The 19,114-nt window shown below is 30.4% G+C and overlaps 3 protein-coding genes across 3 annotated transcripts; 1 reads left to right on the forward strand and 2 right to left on the reverse strand.

Annotated features, from left to right (window-relative positions):
• Positions 1–541: 541 nt before the first annotated feature.
• On the forward strand, positions 542–4,209 carry HELRODRAFT_189456 (hypothetical protein; the record flags this gene model as incomplete). Its single annotated transcript, XM_009029429.1, has 10 exons — positions 542–602; positions 790–1,038; positions 1,278–1,426; positions 1,555–1,690; positions 1,880–2,029; positions 2,279–2,569; positions 2,704–2,859; positions 3,033–3,194; positions 3,398–3,485; positions 3,613–4,209. 10 exons carry the CDS (start codon positions 542–544, stop codon positions 3,809–3,811), a joined length of 1,641 nt encoding a protein of 546 aa, XP_009027677.1. The 3' UTR covers positions 3,812–4,209.
• A 6,007-nt stretch (positions 4,210–10,216) lies between these two features.
• HELRODRAFT_68929 (hypothetical protein) lies at positions 10,217–13,387 on the reverse strand (the record flags this gene model as incomplete). The annotated part of the gene is made up of 8 exons (XM_009028981.1): positions 10,217–10,606; positions 10,747–10,891; positions 11,080–11,109; positions 11,361–11,464; positions 11,769–11,847; positions 12,037–12,155; positions 12,469–12,588; positions 13,346–13,387. The coding sequence occupies 8 exons, from the start codon at positions 13,385–13,387 to the stop codon at positions 10,217–10,219; spliced, it is 1,029 nt and encodes a 342-aa protein (XP_009027229.1).
• A 2,027-nt stretch (positions 13,388–15,414) lies between these two features.
• On the reverse strand, positions 15,415–17,115 carry HELRODRAFT_154266 (hypothetical protein). Its single transcript, XM_009029430.1, has 2 exons — positions 15,901–17,115; positions 15,415–15,794 (listed from the first exon to the last, which is right to left on the reverse strand). The coding sequence occupies exon 1, from the start codon at positions 16,759–16,761 to the stop codon at positions 15,937–15,939; it is 825 nt and encodes a 274-aa protein (XP_009027678.1). The 5' UTR covers positions 16,762–17,115; the 3' UTR covers positions 15,415–15,794; positions 15,901–15,936.
• Between the last annotated feature and the right edge of the window lie 1,999 nt (positions 17,116–19,114).

The following is a 19,114-nucleotide window of genomic DNA, read 5'->3' on the forward strand; positions in this document are numbered from 1 at the left end:
ACAATAATGATAATAATAAATAAAAAAGAAATAATAATAATTATTGTTTATTGTTATTACTATTATAAATTAAACTTAAATATGATTCTGAAAAAATAATAATATTAATACTAACGTGAATAAGAGGAAAAATTATTATTATTATTATAATAATTTCAATGAAATCTTTTGTTTGCACGACTTTACGTCATGACGCGTTCACAGTTCACTGAGCACTAGCAACTAGCATTTGGTTGTAGATTAGTATTGTATAATATAACGCATTATGTTATAGTATTCAAATATAGTATTGTAAACGTATATTGTATTACCATGAAATAATGTATAGGTTGTTCGAGTTGTCAATGAAATGTTTATAAAATGTTGGAAGAGGCATGTTTGAAATCATTCATCACGAAGTATTTGTAACCAAATTGTCCATCAACTGCCTATTGTAATTTTACTTCATTTTAGTTTTAAGTCCTGAAGTTATTCTTGTGTAAAAAAAAATAATTGTATCATTTTTTTGTTTATAAAAATTTAAATTTAATTTGTTACAAAAATGTTTCATCAAATCCGGGATATTGTGATATTCTGCTTGTTCTTTCTGTCTTCTTCACGCGGTTAGTTTCGTTGGAGGTTTTTTTTTCTATTTGAAAAACATCATCATTATTAATTAATCTGTTAATCTGTTAGTAAAACTTTTGCTTTTTGGTCTCCACATAATTTTGTTTACTCATCTAAATTTTTGTTTCATTTGACGAAATAACTTTTTTTAATTTCATTATATCAAATATTTTTTCGAACCAGCTGTGTTTGAGATAACAGACTGCCATAAAACAGCGAAGAGAGGAGATGGGCTGGTCTGTTACAAAATCTTCAAAACGAAGAACAACTTCGAAAGTTCGGTCGGCGTGTGCGACAACAACAACATGAAGCTGGCGACAGTTGGCAGCGACGATGAGTATGCAGCTGTGATGGAACTTCTTCGAAGCAGCAGAGATGATGACGTCTGGATCGGACTGAAACAGTTTCAAACACCATGGAAATGGTCGGATGGTGCGTTTGTTTTGTAGTCTCAGCCTGTTTTAATCATTCCAATTGTAATGTTACATTTTCTTGATACTGTTGGAAGAAAAAAGTTAAAACTTAAGTTAAAGTTTTTAGTAGTCTTCTTCTTCATGTTAATAAATGAGGATTCAAAGATTTATATGATGGACACAAAATATTTTCATTCAACATTTTCAAGAGTTTCCCCTTCAGTAAAACATTGATTTAACAATTCTTACCACAACCAGGTTCTGAACTGAAAGAACAGGGCTGCTTCTTAAGCGTCTCAACAACTAACCACGACACGAGACTGATGGCAACAAAAACCGGAGACAACAGCGCTCTTTCATGTTCAACCATCTGCTCAAACAACAAATACAATTATACCGGACTAAGAGTAATTTTTATTAATATTAAATTTGCTTGTTTATTCATAAGTGGTTGATAATTTAGACATTCTAAGCAAAGAAAAATTCATTTCAAATATATTTCTTGTACAAACATATGATAAAAACTATTTTTTAGAATACCGTGGAATGTTATTGCGGAGACTCGTTCGGAGTGGAAACACAGAACGGAGCACAGTGTGACATGCCCTGTCCCGGGTCTTCAACTGAAAACTGCGGAGGGCTGAATTCGGAGAGGATAGTCAATATGAATGGTTAGTTATTGCTATGCCTGGATCGAGTAGTTATAATCAAAATCACAATGGCTTGTATAAAATGATTATGCTCTTTTGATCCTTTCCTGACGTTGTAGACAAATGTATGTGCAATTAGTAATAGTTTCATAAAAGTCCTTTTTTTACGAGATCAAAGAATAAAACCACAACGACACATTCCACTTGAAGGTTTGTATTCAAACTGGCTGAACGGTCAACCAAACAATGGTTCATCAGAGAGTCCCGAGAATCAGGCCTGTGCCACAATTGTGAAGGACCAGAATGGAGGGTGGGGCGACGTCAACTGTATGACCAGTTTGAGGGCTGTTTGTGAAATCGGTTTGTTCAAAATATTTTTTTACATTTTATAATTTTTCAACTAACATTTTTAATTTATAAATTAACTTTTTTTTATATAGATCTTATACGTAATTTGTTCCTGTATTTTATATATTTTAGTTCAACGTTAACTTACAAAATTAAGTAATTTAGTTAAAGTCAAAAGAAGTTAAACCTCAATTTATAGTTAGAAACTTCGACAATAAATTTAATTCATTATTTATCAAAAACTTACTCTTGAAACCACAGGACTTTCGAGCAGCTTCCCGACCTGCGACAATGCAACGCAAGAAGAAGTGCACAAGTTGTCGTACAAGGACGCCAGCAACCAGGACACCACCACCTGCATCTACATCAGCAGCCGCTATGAAAATTATCTGAACGCCATACAGACGTGCAACAATGTGAATGGGAATTTAATAAAAATTACATCCCAATCCCACAACGATGCCCTCTTCAACGTCCTTAATAATTTCGTCAAAGATGGCAGCACTGAGTTCTGGATCGGTCTTTCCAGGATCAATTTTCGTTGGACAACTGGTTAGTCGGGATTTAACTTTTTAAAATATTTACATATTATTTATTACTTTAATAAAATTTCGGCTCGACGATGCTAAATAACTTTTTAAACAGTTAATTGAAATGTAATGACATTACTCTCAAATATTTTTCAGGCGATATTCTCTCCTACACCAAATTCACTTCGCTGAGTTACAACAAGAAGGAATTGTGTGCGATTGTAAGAACCAACCCACTTAACGACAACAATGAACCCTACATCTGGTCTCTGGACGATTGTGCTTCTTCAAAAGTCTCCTTGTGTCAATCTAGTGAGATGTCATTCATTATCCAGCACAGTTATCAATCTATATAAATAAAATATCAACGCCATTAAAATTCACTACCCTGCTAGTAAATGTAATTTTTGAACTGATCATAAACTATTGTCAGATTAATTAATGAAGAAGTTGTCTAACCTACAAAAATACTTCACACATTGCAGCAAATGCAACCTACATTTTCAAACCAACTTACTTCATGCCGACGACAACTACAACAACTCTATTACCGACGAAATCGATCGTCCCTGGACAATCGACGACGCTGCCTCAAGTCAACATCACCGTTCCAGATGCAAGCTTCGTTGCCATCAACAATAACAAAGGTACATGTCGCAGTTTTTTCACTCAAAAACATTCCTTACAAAAATTAGTATTATTGTTAAAAAACCATTTAGTATCATTTTAATTCTTAATTACTGGTGTAAATTTAAAAAGAAAACTTATTTTATTTTTTTTAAATGATCCATTAAATAATTCCAGAACTAAATAATTCAACTGATACATTTCAAACCCCCAAACAACGCAGTGATGTACGCGGCCATCGGCGGTAGCATTGGAGGAGTTGTGTTGGTGGTCATCGTCACCATCGTCATTGTCGTCGTCATATGCAAAAAGTAAATTTTATCTCTTTTCAATTTTTGCATTAACACTTTTTAATATTCGAAATGTAAAAATTGGATTTTCGAAGATAGACAAATTGATAGTTTCATTTAAATTTTATTTATAATTGAACCGTTACAGGAAGCACAAGATGCCAGCAATGAAAGCAGACGTGGAAAGGACAAAATCAGTTTTCGTAGAGCCAACTTATTTCTTCGGAGCAAGCATTGAAAATGAAACAACTCTGCCATCTTCAGAGACAAAAATTGAAGACACATCAGCCACTGATCCTAACAACCAACCCGATCTTGTTATTTCATCCTCACCTCCGCCTTATTAGAAATAATTTCTCGATTAACCACTTAATTAATTAATTTATTGATTAATTAGAAAGAAAGTTTTCTAATTTGTTTTTGAAAAGTTCTTTATTTTAATTCTGACAATTTCATATTATATTTTGCGTAAATTTTGATATATTTCCAGTATTTTTTATATACAATGTTTTATCAACGTAATTTTTTTCATCTTTAAGTGTAAATAACTTTTTCAACTTTCATTAACTCCATTGTCTTATTTCTACTTATTTTTCCTATTTTTAACACTTTATTTCCGTAGCATGTTTCGTACAATTGATTGCAGGACAATCATTTTTATTTATTTATTTCAAGGTTTATATTTGTTGTGCAATTGAAGTCAGGCAATGATGAGGAAGTTATTAAAATATTTTCACTGGTTGAATAACTTGTTGTTTTAAATGAATAACGAAGAAAAAATTAAAAAACAAAATAAAAGGTAACCTTAAAAAAAAGAGATCCACAAAATAAATATCACAAAGTACCTATTTTAAAGCAATTATTTACTTTGAAATTTTCAAAGTGGAACAAATCAGACGATCAGATGGATTTTAAGTAACGAAAAATCTGGTCTAATTTAGCTTAAAACATCAAATTGAAGTTTTCAAACCGCATTGTATTTAACAATTCTACACAATCTGGAGATAATCGCAAGAGTAGGTTTCGGAATCAAACTGTCCGTTTTCGTGAAAGGACGAAATCAAACAGCAAATATTTGTGAAAGTCTAAGATTGGATTAAAAAATTCGTAGATATTAGGAACTTAACATTGGTAGGATGAAATTTATTAAGCATTCCCAAGAACAATTAATTCTTTTGCATGATATTAATCATACACGTGTGGGTAGTACTGAGCTGGTTAAAGAATTTAAGCAAGCTTGAAAATATTTAGTCCTTCGTTTAAATTCCTACATGTGCAATGATCATGTGCAAATTTGTGCCTGTGGGAAGATATAAATGTGACTTTTTAACTGAAAATTACATAAAGGTTAAGGGTACACGTAGTTTATAGGTAGAAATATTTCCTCAAAATAATGAATTCTTTCGAAAAATGTGAAAAAATTTAAGATGTGCCCACATTATACGCCAAGATTTAAGTTCAGTACCTAAATACATTTATGGGAGGAAAAAATAGTTCTGTTGAAGTTAGAGTAGTTGTGGTTTTCTTATTAGGGTAGTACGTTCATTGGAGGTGATAATATTGTTGAAAAAATGTGGTTTGATTACGCGTGTCCGCAGCTTCAAATTCATTTGTGAGCTCAAGTAAAATGTTTGTGAGACATTTCAATGGACTTAACTATTATATTATTTGGACTTAACTATTATATTATTTGGACTTAACTATTATATTATTTGGACTTAACTATTATATTAGACTTAACACCGAAAAATTTCAAACATTTTATAACAGCCATTCTAGATCCGCTTTTAAACGCTAGAGAATTGTAGTATATCTTTGTTAACACCGGTAGCAATAAATACGACGATCAGCTGATCAAGGTGTGCAAGCAAACAGGCAAACGTGTTGAGACATGAAAGCAGTGCGTGAAGTTTCTCATGCAAATGCACGAAAATGATGAATATGTATACAAATTTCATTATGTAATTAAATAGTTGGTTTTTCAAATATGTTAGGATTTTAATGTTAACTTGTTTAATTTAATTGTTAGTGTTGCATCTTGCTGATTAACTATCGTTATTATTATTATTATTAAAAGTTAATACTTTAAGTTTAATAGGAGTAAATTTTTGTCTTTCTGTTTTATTTTTTATGAAATAAGATACCATAACGGATTTGAATCACAATGATGAGATAATCCAATGTCAATATAATGATTCAAAACAACAGTTGTATGATACAAATCTGTCAGTAGGGTAGCCAAATACTAATAAGATAATTTTTTTGATTCGAACAAAATATCAATTATAAATGATTAAACATGAATGAGAAATGGTCTATCATCGATTTTCGACAAGATATGAAGCTGCTGAGAAGTGAAAACCTCAAAAAGGATGATGATAATCAGAGGCTGTTGATCGAAAATGAGGATTTCAAGTTTAAAAACAAAAAGCTGACAACAGAGTTGAGCAGAGCAAAAGAAATAATTAAAAAATACAAAGAAAAATCAAAATGTCTGATCGATTCCACTGACATTCTGGAGGACAACTGCCACATTTACATTGAAGAACTTCAGCAACAGAAGCTGGAGTCTGAAGCTTACAGGCAGGAGTGCGACCAACAAAACTTAAAAATTGAAGAATTAAGCTTGGAACTCGAAAATCTGTTCAAGAATCTAGAAGATGGTAGATTAATTATGAAGCAAATTGAAGGTAACTTAGAAAATTAATAACTTTGGTTATCTTAGAAAAGCTTTAAATGTTTTAAAATATAATATTACGGAGTATTATTTTGTCAAACTTGATTTATCTTATAATGAAAATATAAATAGAATTTATTTTTAATTTGTTACTTCATGCCATATTTCTTATTTAACTTCAAACCAATACTTTAATATTGTAGAAATATTTTCTCATATTGATTGATATTCGTTTGAACAGAGGAAAGAAACATTGCACTAGATGCTGCAGAAAAGCTTCAGTCATCTTATTCAAACCTGAAAACGCAACTTAATGAAAAATCAAAAGAATTTTCTCAAAAAACTGAACATCTGACGAAAGAAAATGAAAATTTATTACAAGTAAATAAATCGCTAGAAGATGAAGTGTCAAAACTGAAAGTTCAATTGAAAAACTCAGGCAGAGATGTAAATTATGAAAAGAATCAGAACAAAAAGTTGGATGTCCAGTTGAAGGATTGCATTCATCAGTTGAAAGTAAAGGAGCAGGCTAACAAAAAACTTGAGGGTGACCTGATCAAGTTTGACGATGCTAAGAGAGAGAACAAAAGAATAAACAACCACATGACTGAGCTGAAGAAAAAAATTGAAAATTTACAAAACGAAATTTCAGAGTCTAAACGAAACGAAACAAAACTTGAAAACTTGGTGGAAAAATTAAGACAGTCCATTAGAAAGAGTAATAGTATCAAATACCTGAATTCAACAGTCAGCAATATTGATGTGAACGATAGTGATGCTATAAAAGACGTTACATTTTCAACATTCGTAAGAACTTCTGATGAAAGCCTTTCCAATAGAATAAAATTGTTGAAATCAAAAATATCTTCAAGAAATTACTGCAAAGAAGATTTTCGCGTTGAATCAAACGATGATTTTACTTCAGGTACAACAAAAGGACAGGCATTTGACTTAGAAAACATGTTTGCAGAAATTGAAATTGACAGATGCAACTATCTTGATCTCATCAGTTGTTTGGAAACAAAAATCTCAAACACGTCCGTCGACAATGCATCTATGGAGGCTCAATTGAAAGAAAAATCAAATCAAATAAATGAGTTGAAAAAAGAGCTGAAAGAAAAGATAGCAAGCGAACTGAACTTTGAGAACGAGTACCGAAAGAAATCGTACCACATTACTGTGCTGGAATCTCAGGTAGAAGACAATTACAGGAAGCTGCAAGCACTCCAAACAAGATGCGAACATCTGGAAAGTAATCTGTCCGATAAAATTATATTTACAGATGAAATGCAGAAAAATTTTCAAAACGTACAAGAACTTCTGATGCAGAAGTCTTACGAGACAGAACTTTTGACTTCATCGAAACAAGATTTACAAACGCAACATAATGATCTGAATCGCAGGTACGCCGACTTGAATGAAAATTATTTGAAGTCAGTTAAAAAATGTAAGGAGCTGCAAGAAAGTTTGAATGAAGTTTTGAAGGCAACGAACTCTCTGAAATTTGATATTCAACAATCTGAAGAACATTCGAAAATTTTGATCAACAGTTTGGAAAACGAGCTAAAAAATGAAACTGAGAAACGATCGCATTTAGCAGAAAAGCTGGCAAACGTTGAGAAAAGGTACGGGCAAAAGGTTGATGAATTAGATTCTGCACGTAACGAATTTTTTGAAAATCAAGAGAATTTGACGAATAAAAATAAAATGTTAGAATTCGAATGCAAGGAGTTGTTGAACAAAATTGATGAGAACAAAAGTTTCTTAGAAAATTGCAAAGATGAAATGAGAATGAAAGAAATGGAAATAACAGATAATTTCCAAAACATTATGAAACTTAACGACGCCATAAATAATATGACCGCAAATCATGCTGAAATAGTTTCTCAGAATCATAAAACAATCAGAGAATTAAACGAAAGAATTAAAACAACAACAAAAGATCTGCACTCCAAAATGGAGGAGTGCCACAAACTGACAAACGAAAATAACAATCTACTTAAAGAACGCCAAAAAATTGCAGATGAATTTAGTAAAGAAATAAAAACTTTACTAAAAAAGCATAAAACTTCTCAAAAACTCAACGAAACTTATAAATCGAACATAAAAAAATTACAATCAGAAAACACAAATTTAGTGACAGACATGAAATTACTGAAAGCTGAGTGTGGCTCTGTTAACGAGAAGCTCGTTCACGTTGAAGATTTATTAAGCAAAGAAAGATCAAATAACATTTCGTTAAAAGCTGCTGTAGATAGACAACAGTTTGACATTCAATCATTAAGTTTAAAGCTCAAAAGCGAACAAAATAATTTAGAGACGGCAGAAAATGAACTGAAAGAAGTGAAAAAAGAATTGGTTTCCTGCAGAGGCAACCTGGAACAACTAAAGTACGAGATAGAACAACTGGAACTGAGGAACACTCAGCTAGAAGAAGCTCTTGATGTTAAAAATAGTGAAATTCAAAAGCAAAATATCATCATAACCGAGCTGGATGTTAACTGCAAGGACCAAGAATGCAACAACGAACAACAATTCATACAACTCAGTTCAGAAATCAACAACTACAAAGAGGAAATTGAAAATATGAATGCTAAATTGAATAATTTAAACAAATGTAATGAACATTTGACTAATGAAAACAAAGAAATAAAATCACGAAGTAACCACTTATCCAAGTTAGTTGAAAGAATTCAGAAAGAAAATATTTCATACAAATTGGTGGCGGAGAACTTCGAGAAAGTCAATGAAAGTTTGAAAATCGAAATTGAAAATTTGAAAACTACTACTTCAAACCAGCAACATGAGGTAAATGCATTTAAAGATATATTAATGACATTAGATGTTGAACTGGTTGGCAAAAATGAAGAAATAACAAATCAGAAAGCCGTCAACAGGAATCTCACAGAAGACTTAAACAATCTAATGAGTATTGTAAAAGTCAAAGAAGACATAATTTTCCAGATGTCTGAAGAATTGAAATCAAACGAAAAAGACAAAAATGACCAAGAAAACAAACTTTTACTGTTGAGAAATGAATCGAAACTGGAAAATGAAAAACTGAAAGCGGAGTTGATAAGAATGAACATCGAGTATGACAGATTAAAACATTCAAACCAACGCAATAGTGACGGCTTCGATGAATTTAACCGCTCTTCAACCGTGACCAAAAAAGACTCTTCAAGCTACAACATAACATAAAATGCATTTAAATGTATTAAATCATCAATTTTAAGTACATAAACAGATCGGACTTAATCAGAGATATGTTCCAAACGTTTAAAAGAGTTAACTGAGAACTCTCGTAAGTCTTATGAATTTAGTTCATATTATCAACCGTTCAATTTATTAAATGTATGTATGTGCTTTCTGACGTTTAACGCAGATGCCGATATGAAATATAGCCAAATATTTTTTTTATCCCGAAATGAAAGTCTCATTAAAAAAATTGTAAACTCTTCCTCTCATCAAATTAATTTTATCGTTGAAAAATTCAAATACACGAATAAGTCGTTATCTACTGATTTATTTTTAAAGCCACTTGAAAATCATAAAATCAAATGCCGACAAGTCGAAGCTTATTCAACAACAATAATAATAAATATTATTATTATAACAAAAATAAATAATGACATTAATAATTATAACAATAATGATATTATTGATAACAATAGCAAAATAATAATTATTATCATCATCACCATTCATTGGCACAAAAACTTTTATATCATCAAAATTCCTTCCAACAAAACGACACATCTACGTTTCATACATTTCGTAACTCCCAAAGTTAAATATTAAACCTAATTTTTAGGAAAAATCTTATGAAAATATAATTAAATAAGTTTTTAGAAATATGATATCACCGTTAAAAAAATTAACACCAGATGTCATAACTCCTTATCATTATATCTAACATCAAACAAACCATGTACTAGTGTTGAAAAAGATAGCTATGCTGATAGATCCGTCAAACAAATGTGCGAATGAACAAAACAAAAAACAAAATAAATCATCAAGAAATAAGTTCAAATAAATTTTCAAGAATAATATCTAAACATTTCATTTTGACGAATTATTCAGTATCCGGTGGGTCAGTTGCATCAGCAGTAGTAGCCGTAGTGGCGGCAGCAGTAGTACTAGAAGTTGCAGTAGTAGCCGTAGTAGCGGCAGTAGTACTAGAAGTTGCAGTAGTGACCGTAGTGGCAGTAGTAGTATTAGACGTTGCAGTAGTAGCCGTAGAGGCGGCAGTAGTACTAGAAGTTGTAGTAGTAGCCGTAATACTAGTAGATGTAGTAGTAGTCGGAGTAGTAGTTGTAGAAGTACTAGTAAAAGTAGTAGTCGGAGCAGTAGTAGCATTAGCAGCAGCAGCATCAGCACCAGCAGGCCTGTCTGCGCCACAAGTGTTGTAGGAACCACAATGCAAGCACTTGAGACCTATCACATGGAATTTGGTATCACATTCCTGGATCATGTGCAATTTCAATACAATCTATTAAATATAATACAATGAAATATTCACTTCATGAATTTTGGTTAATCCAACCTCACCAAAATGAATTTTTGTTTACATGAATTAAAAATTAAAAAAACAGAAAAATGAACCTTGTGGCAATCTCTACAGAGTATCCAATTTTTTTTGTCCTTGTACTCGTTCGGCATCTCAACTTGTTCAATCTCTATATCCATAACCCGCCAGTGATGAGACATGTCACACATTGATTGGCAGCAAACCGGGCAGGCATAAATACTGTAGTGTATGTGCAACATTTAAAGACTACAGAATGCACAATAAGGGGTCGGAGAAAATGGACGAATTATTGTAAGTGCTAAAATTTTAAAAGATTAACAGGAACATACTAATTTATTTATTACAAAAATTCAATATCAAACTCAAGCAAGATATAGAATGAGTTAGCTCAATTAATCTCAACCTACCCAGATTTGAAGAGGTTTGTAAAGCATCGTCTGCCAAAAATTAAATCAATAGGTGGCTGTAAAATTCTTATTTAAAATATTTGTTATAATAAAATTTTCAAGTAAAAAATTTAACAAAAACCCAAAAAAGACATACTTAAAATCTAATTCAACAAAACTGAACCAAAATTTTATAGGACAAATGAAAATAAATTAGAGGAGACACGATAAATCTATAGATAAAACGAAACACCAACAAATCTATAGCACACAAAGCCAAAAAAAGTGTTGAACCAACTAACTCATGGCAGATGTGTCCACATGGAAGGACATTCAACTTTTCACGCGTTGTATGTAGGTTATCCATGCAAACTGGACAATTGGATTTGCATACACCCTCCACACACTGTCAGGCGATTTTGAAAATTAAAAAAAAATGTTTAATTTCACTTGAGACCCCTCAAACGTTATAGCAAAACTCAATTTTAACCATATTTACTTGCAATTTTTATTCAATTTTGAAAATATTAATTTAGTTTAGTGTAGATGAAACACAAGAAATTAAATAATTGATAGCTGTTTATAGTAATTATTGCAAGTGCTGAAAAATATTCTTATCTCTAACTAATTCTCAACCATTAATTATTATTTTAATGAAAATATTTATACATTTTATTCAGAAAATAATGAAATTAATAAAAAAAAATAACTTTGTGCGAATCTTTGATATTAATGGAGAGGCACATATCACATTTAGGGCAGTGAAAGAAATTCTCCCTACCACCGATTCTTTTGAGGAAAAATAAAATCACCAAACAAATATAAATATAAATAATAAATATATATATATATATAATAAATAAATAAATGATTAAACAGAATTTATAAATAAATATTATTTATAATTGAAATCTATGAATAAACAAATAAATGATTAAACTGAATTTATGAAACAAAATTAAGAAAAAAATAAGAGACCTGCATATACCACATTGCATGCAATGGAACTGCTTCTTGTCATTGTCATCGTACAGTCTGCAAATCTCACAGAAGTAATTGCCAAATACTACCTCACATTTTATACACGTCCTTCGTATCTAGAAAAAAAATTAATTAAAAATATCCAATTTAGCAAAATAAAGATTTTTAATTAATTTTAAATAATATCAGCCCAAACACTGTATTTAAATAAGAATAATATAACAGATGATCAGGATGACAAAAAAATTAATGACATTAAATAAATCTAAGGCATAAAGTAGTTGAAATAATCATCAAAAAAAATTACAAAAAGGTTTCAAATGAAAAAGTGAAAAATTAAAATGAAAAAGTTGGAACATTGAATTGAAAGCATTAAAAATAAATTTAACAAATAATAATCTAAAAGAAATTAAAAAAAGAATTACAAACAGGTTGGTGTTCGTCACATTTGAGGCAGACTATTTCTTGGACGGCAAATCTGTCAATTTCATGTTGCTCGACATCGTCGTGGCACAATCTACAAACATAGATCTTTTTGCAGCATGGAGACTGTGAGAGATTTATCATTTTATTTTATTTTAGTTATTAATTTTTTACTTTTTTTATTTGATTTGATACAATAATGTTTAAAAATATTTATGTCATCCTAATAAATACAGGAAATTGAAAATATTTTTTATTTAATTTGAAAATATAATATTTTAAATAATTATATGTCATCTTAATAATGAAAAAACATAACAAAATTAAAGTGTATTAGATAATTAGTTTAGTAATAAAACATTTTTTAATGAATTTAAACTAATATTAAATTAGTCAGCAAAGCTAATTTTACAATATTCAAATATTAATCAATTAAATTCAGAGGTGATTTATTTGTTAGTTAATTAATCAGTAATAAGGAAAAATTAAGAAAGTAAAGTAAAGTAAAAGAGTAAAGTAAATTAATGTCTAAAATATTCATATTTAATCAACTAAATAAATAAAATTAATTAATTAATTACACTTACTTCAATTTACTTTTACTAAATTTGTAAATTTTAATTTATTTTATTTTATACAATAGCCATGCACTACTTAGTCTTCGTACTTTAGTAGTTACTAAAATAAACTATCTATTCTTACTGAATATTTATATTTTATAATTATTTGTTTGTATTCCTAATAATATTAATTATTAATTAATTAATTTAATCATTCATTTATTTAGTAATTTATTTATTATTCGTTAATTTATTTGTGTAGTTAACCAGTTAATTAACTAATTTTAAAAATAAAAAACTTAGCAACAAAGATGACTACTAACGACATAAGCACATCTGCAAATGTAATGTTGACACCCTTCCATTGGCCGGCCATCGCTCGGAACGTTACTAATTGCATCTTCGAAAGATTCAAATTCATCGTCTTCTTCGTCCTCGGCATTTTCTTCTTCACCTTCATTTACCCAGGCTTCACGAGCAATAATGACATCGCCATCTTCACTAGAATCGTTGCCTAATTCGTTCACAAAGTCCACTGAGTCGTTATTTCGAGGCGGGTTTTCGTCTCCATTTTGGGACATTATAACTTTTGTTTAAATTTAAAAGCCAAAACCCACTTATAATATTTTCACGAACTATCAACACGATCTTTCGAAATATTTTTGTTAGAGATGTAACAATTTTATTGAACCGACTGAAACTGATGTCGGTTCTCAGTCGGTATATTATATTTTAAAATGAAAATTTATTTTTATATCAAAATTTTGTTCATCGCAAATTTGTTGTATATAAGTTGAAGTTACATTTGGAAAAAAAAGCAATTCTCGTTACACCAGAGGCTTCAAGTGCTGCTTTATTTGTATTTTATTATGCACGAATTACAAGAAATCAATCGCATATTTAATATGAATTTTAACATTCAATTTTTTATTGTATTCAATATTCAATTGTTTCATTATCTTTAATTAATCAAACTTATTTAAATTAGTATCACAAAAATGAAAGGGATTCTAACAATGAAAAGCCTGGATTTTAATATAAATTTTTTTTAAATCAAAAAAGTAGAAAAGCTCAAGAACGCACTTATCGCTGGGGTCTAATTTAGTAGCTCATTTCATTATCAACGTAGGCGCCTCAAATGTTTGGGTTCTGGTTGAAAGATAAATTCGAATTCTCTTTAAATGTGTACAGGATTAAAATCAATTTGAACGTTCAAACAAATGAGCAGACATTTCTATGTAAAAAGATCACTGCAGGTCAATAAATGTAAGTTTTTAAGAAATTCTGTTCCATCAGACTTTTACTTTATGTTTAACTTTTTCTATTTTATTAATAAATATTAATATATCATTATCATTATTATTATTATTTACATCCTTACAAGAAATATAATTAAAAATGATGTGCGCAATTTAGTTTGTCTGACCTATCTAGAACAATAATAGTTTGCTGTATTATAAATGAAATTCATGAATGAGTAGATGTGTTCAATGAATGCATGTGTTGTACAGAAGAGATACACATATGCAGTAGTTATTTATTGTTTGGCTTGAAGAACGCCTGAGAATTCAATATTGTGATATCTGTTTGTACGTATGTGTAAGGTGATACTCAAATGTCAAATTAGAAAATTTCAAACTGATATCAATTTCTGATAACGATGATGACAACAATATCAACGTTTATCATTTTTTACTACTACAAAGATTAAAATCGTTATCATACTAAGCTCTCAGTGAGCTGACGTCTGTAAATCACTGAATGAATCAAATGAATGAAAACAAATTAATGAATCAAATGAATGAATCAAATGAATGAGTCGAATGAATAAATTAATGATTCAGACGAATGAATGACTGAAATGAGTAAACTAAAATTAAATGTAATGAGTGAATTGATAGATCGAATGATTGATGTAGTTAATTAACTTATTAATTAGTCATTAATTAATTACACGAATGAATTAAATAAATTAATTAATTATTCGAATGCATGAATCCAATGCGTGTGTTTATATATATATATATATATATATATACATATATATATATATATATATATATATATATATATATATATATAAACACACGCAAAAAATTTATTTAAAAATGCATGATAGATTATATATTTGATGATATGTCTAAATTAAATTTCATATCATAATACTTATATGCGTATGAAACGATCTTTGTTGCGATGGTAAGGTCGATTTTTTAAATGGCATGTAGCACAATAGGCAACAGTATCACAATGAACAACGAAATAAAAAATTAATTTAACGATATTAACACAACAGCAACAATAACGACAGCGGTTGGCTATGATGTTGGTCATAAAAATTATCATAAAAAAGTTTTCAATGGATGTCTGGTGATGAAAAAAAATGTAGGGACATTTAATTTAAGGACTATGCACATTTATGAACAAATAAAACACACTTTTGAAATTTAAAACTATTTTTACAAGAATAAAAAATTAACATCAGACTTGTTGTTTGAAGTTCGGTTTGGTACGATACATTTGTTATTAAATTTTTCACGCACATACATGGATATGATCTAAGGTATTTACACACAAACACACTGATCTCACAACATGTTCTCACGTAATACATATTGTACATTTTAAATTTGTTAAGCTGCTAGAGTCATGTAGTAAAATGCTGTGAAAATGACTTTGAAATGCATTCATTTGTAGATATCAAATTTCACCGTTCAAATTCATTCATTTTAATATATATATATATATATATATATATATATATATATATATATTCTATTCTATATATATATATATATATATATATATATATATATATATATATATATATATGTGTGTGTGTGTGTGTGTGTGTGTGTGTGTGTGTGTGTGTGTGTGTGTGTGTGTGTGTGTGTGTAAAACTATTTGCAACAAATTAACAAGAGCAGAAGCATTCTTTCGTTATGGGATATGGTATTTTCTTCCACTTGCATTTCATTTGCGATTGTTGACTCGATTGACTTCTTTTGAATTTTCGAAACTTGACTTGGCGGTGGTTCGACTTATCCAACTTTTGAACATCACCAGTAGAGCTTCGTTTGTGGCGTTTCCAACTCGCTAAATGTTTAACATCGTCCTGTCTCCGGCAATTCCAATTTAGTAATCTGATGATGTGACTTTTGGCGGCCACGCAGTGCATTCCAGGCGGCCAGGAGCACGTGGGAACATTGTTCGCACTGCCATCATCGTCCTCGCATTCTCCCTGCTTGATGTACCTTGGCCAGAACATCGGTCCCATGTCGTACCAGGTCTGCCTCACTCGACAGCTGGATTCGTGCTGCGTCAACAACCACCTCTCGAGAACCTTTCTAACTTCTGCCCTCATGTTTTGAATGTTGCCCCTTTCGTCCTCGTACGTGAAATCCAAGTTGTTCATGTAGCGTTGAATTTCTTGGTGAATTTCTGAGTTTCTAGGAGGAGCGCGTCGTGGAGATAATGTTGAATTTCTTCGTTGCTCCCAGGACGAAAACTCCAAATTGAGATCTTTTCCCAATTTTTCCTTCATGACGTTCACCGGTAAAACTTTTGGAGGTGGGAAGTTGTAGAAATGTGAAACTCGATTGCCACCGTTATTTCCTCGTTTGGTGCCTCTGGGTTCGTCGTGAAATTTGGTGAATGCCGTTTGAAGGTGGATTATGAGGTAGAGGAGCAGAGAAGTATGTACAACGGCGAGGCAACCACGCGAGACGGCCGAAGACATTTTCTTAAAACGTTATTTAAATTGTTTCTAATTACAACTTTGTCGCAAATGTTGGTGCAAAATTCAATCTGTTTTCATTCAAATATTGCTCGATTGTTCGTTAAATCAGTAGTATATGTTCCGAAAAATAGATAAATCAGTAACATTTTATTGAATCACTGAATATCATTTATTTGAATTTTAAATAAACATCTAACGTTTCATAATTTACGTGACAGCTGAGTAAAGCATCGTACAGTTTTGATGACGGATTGAAATTTGACGAAAGTAATTCAACAATTTTTTAAGAGTGTCCACAATAACCGATTAACAATAGCAAGTTCGATCTTCTTTACGTTTCAAATTAAGTTTACACTGTAAAGTTTTTAATTGAATTTTTTTTTAAATTCGTAAATATCCACTAACTTTATATACGATATGAAAAGATTTTAATCACATTTGAAAAAGTACCAACACTCCAATGCCAATCTGCAAATAATTAAATTAAGCCACGAGGAAATCGGTATCCTTCAATAACTTCTTACAAAACTAACCACACACGACAATTCACACTGATGTTTCATCATATCGAGTTTAATTCTTTTCATTTATACATGACTAGCAATAGTTATATAAGACATGAAAGTATACAACAAACATCAGCCAATATGCGTTAAGTAAATTTGTATGGTATATATATATATATATATATATATATATATATATATATATGTTTAAGCGTGAGTGCATGTGTGTGTTTATATTTTTGCGTGTTTGTAAGTTTGTCTGCCTGTATTTGAGTGATCGATGCTATAGCTTTTATACCTTTTTTATTTCAAAATGTTTTAAATTTGCAAACAGTGTAGCTAGCACCACAATTCGTTTGAAGCATATAAGATTTGGATTGGGGCGCTGCATTTAATGTAATTTAATCACAGCGGATTAATGAGATAAATCATTAGCAGTTCATTACGATGTGAAACTTTCATTAGAAGAATATTATTGATAAATCAGAAAAGTTATTAGATTAATTGAAAAGCAGAAGAAAATTTATAAAAAAAAAAAAAATAAAATCAGTGCCGAACAATAAAAACCATTAAATGTGGCTTCAACGTTTAAAAAATTAAAGATGAAATAATGACGAAAGCAATAATTCAAATCATCAAGCGATCCGAGTAAGACGTATTTACGAAAACCACGTCTGAGCAATTATCTACATTCATTTATCATGCCAACGACGACGATGATGTGCTTGCTCCGTGCGCTCAATCATCTTATTTTTGAAAAAAAAACGTTTCATTCTGGTGCAAAAAAATAATGTTATATAAACTTTTAAAGTTCAAGACCTTTGTTCCATAAGTTATATATATATATATATATATATATATATATAATTTTTTTTGTACGTTAACAAATTAATCGTGCGGTAAATAAGTAATGTTTTCCTAAAGAAATCTATCTGTAGTTTAAAAACAAAAGAGAACAAAAATCATAAATGTGGTAAACAACAAATGTGGCGTATCAAATGAGTTCCATGTAAGATGATATGCTTCTTGTGGAAATAATAATATCATATATCATATATCTTGTACGGAAAAATAGTTCGTATCATATTCATGACGCACATTTATTAACCGCTGAAAAAAATATGGCAATAAATGATCGTGCAAATCTTACATAAAAACATATAGACATGCATCATAGATACATACATAAATACGTACATACATACATACATACATACATACATACATACAAGCATGTATGCATACATGCATACATATATCTATACAAAACACATGGAAGTATACATATACATGAACAAATAAATATTCATATTCATACATGAACAAATAAATATTCATATTCAACACACCCTAAATTTATTTGCATGAATATGTTTTTACATTTGATGATGTATATAGCGCCTCTTATGTGGGTATATTAATAAATTATTATAATATACTTACTCATATCAGTTAACCAATCAATCTATAATCTTTTTTAACCTCTTGAGAGAACGTAGAGGTCAATGATGCCAACCCTTTTGTAGATTTTCAAAATCTGAATTCAATATTGCCACTCCGGTGCATTCTGTAATGTCATTCACCCATTTTTAGCACGATTTCTAACTTTTTTCTACCTGTTTCTCCCTCTCATCAGTACAGATATGTCCAACGAATCTTAATTTTCACTTTGACCTTTACATTTTTGTTTTCCAGACATGCTTATTATGGTTTCGTTTCTCGCCATTCGTGTTCATACTGATCTCCAATTGCCAAACAATTCTTCGTAGCATTACAATTCAACTGCTCCCAATCTTTCTTTGTCTATATTTTTTATCATCTAAGTTTCGCTTGTATACAGTTTTCTT

This window comes from Helobdella robusta (genome assembly GCF_000326865.2).
Source record: "Helobdella robusta unplaced genomic scaffold HELROscaffold_6, whole genome shotgun sequence".
Lineage (NCBI taxonomy): Eukaryota > Metazoa > Annelida > Clitellata > Rhynchobdellida > Glossiphoniidae > Helobdella > Helobdella robusta.

Bases quoted from the DNA above. Each gene is read 5' to 3' on its own strand.
- HELRODRAFT_154266 (XM_009029430.1), bottom strand. From the start codon at position 16,761: ATGTCTTCGGCCGTCTCGCGTGGTTGCCTCGCCGTTGTACATACTTCT.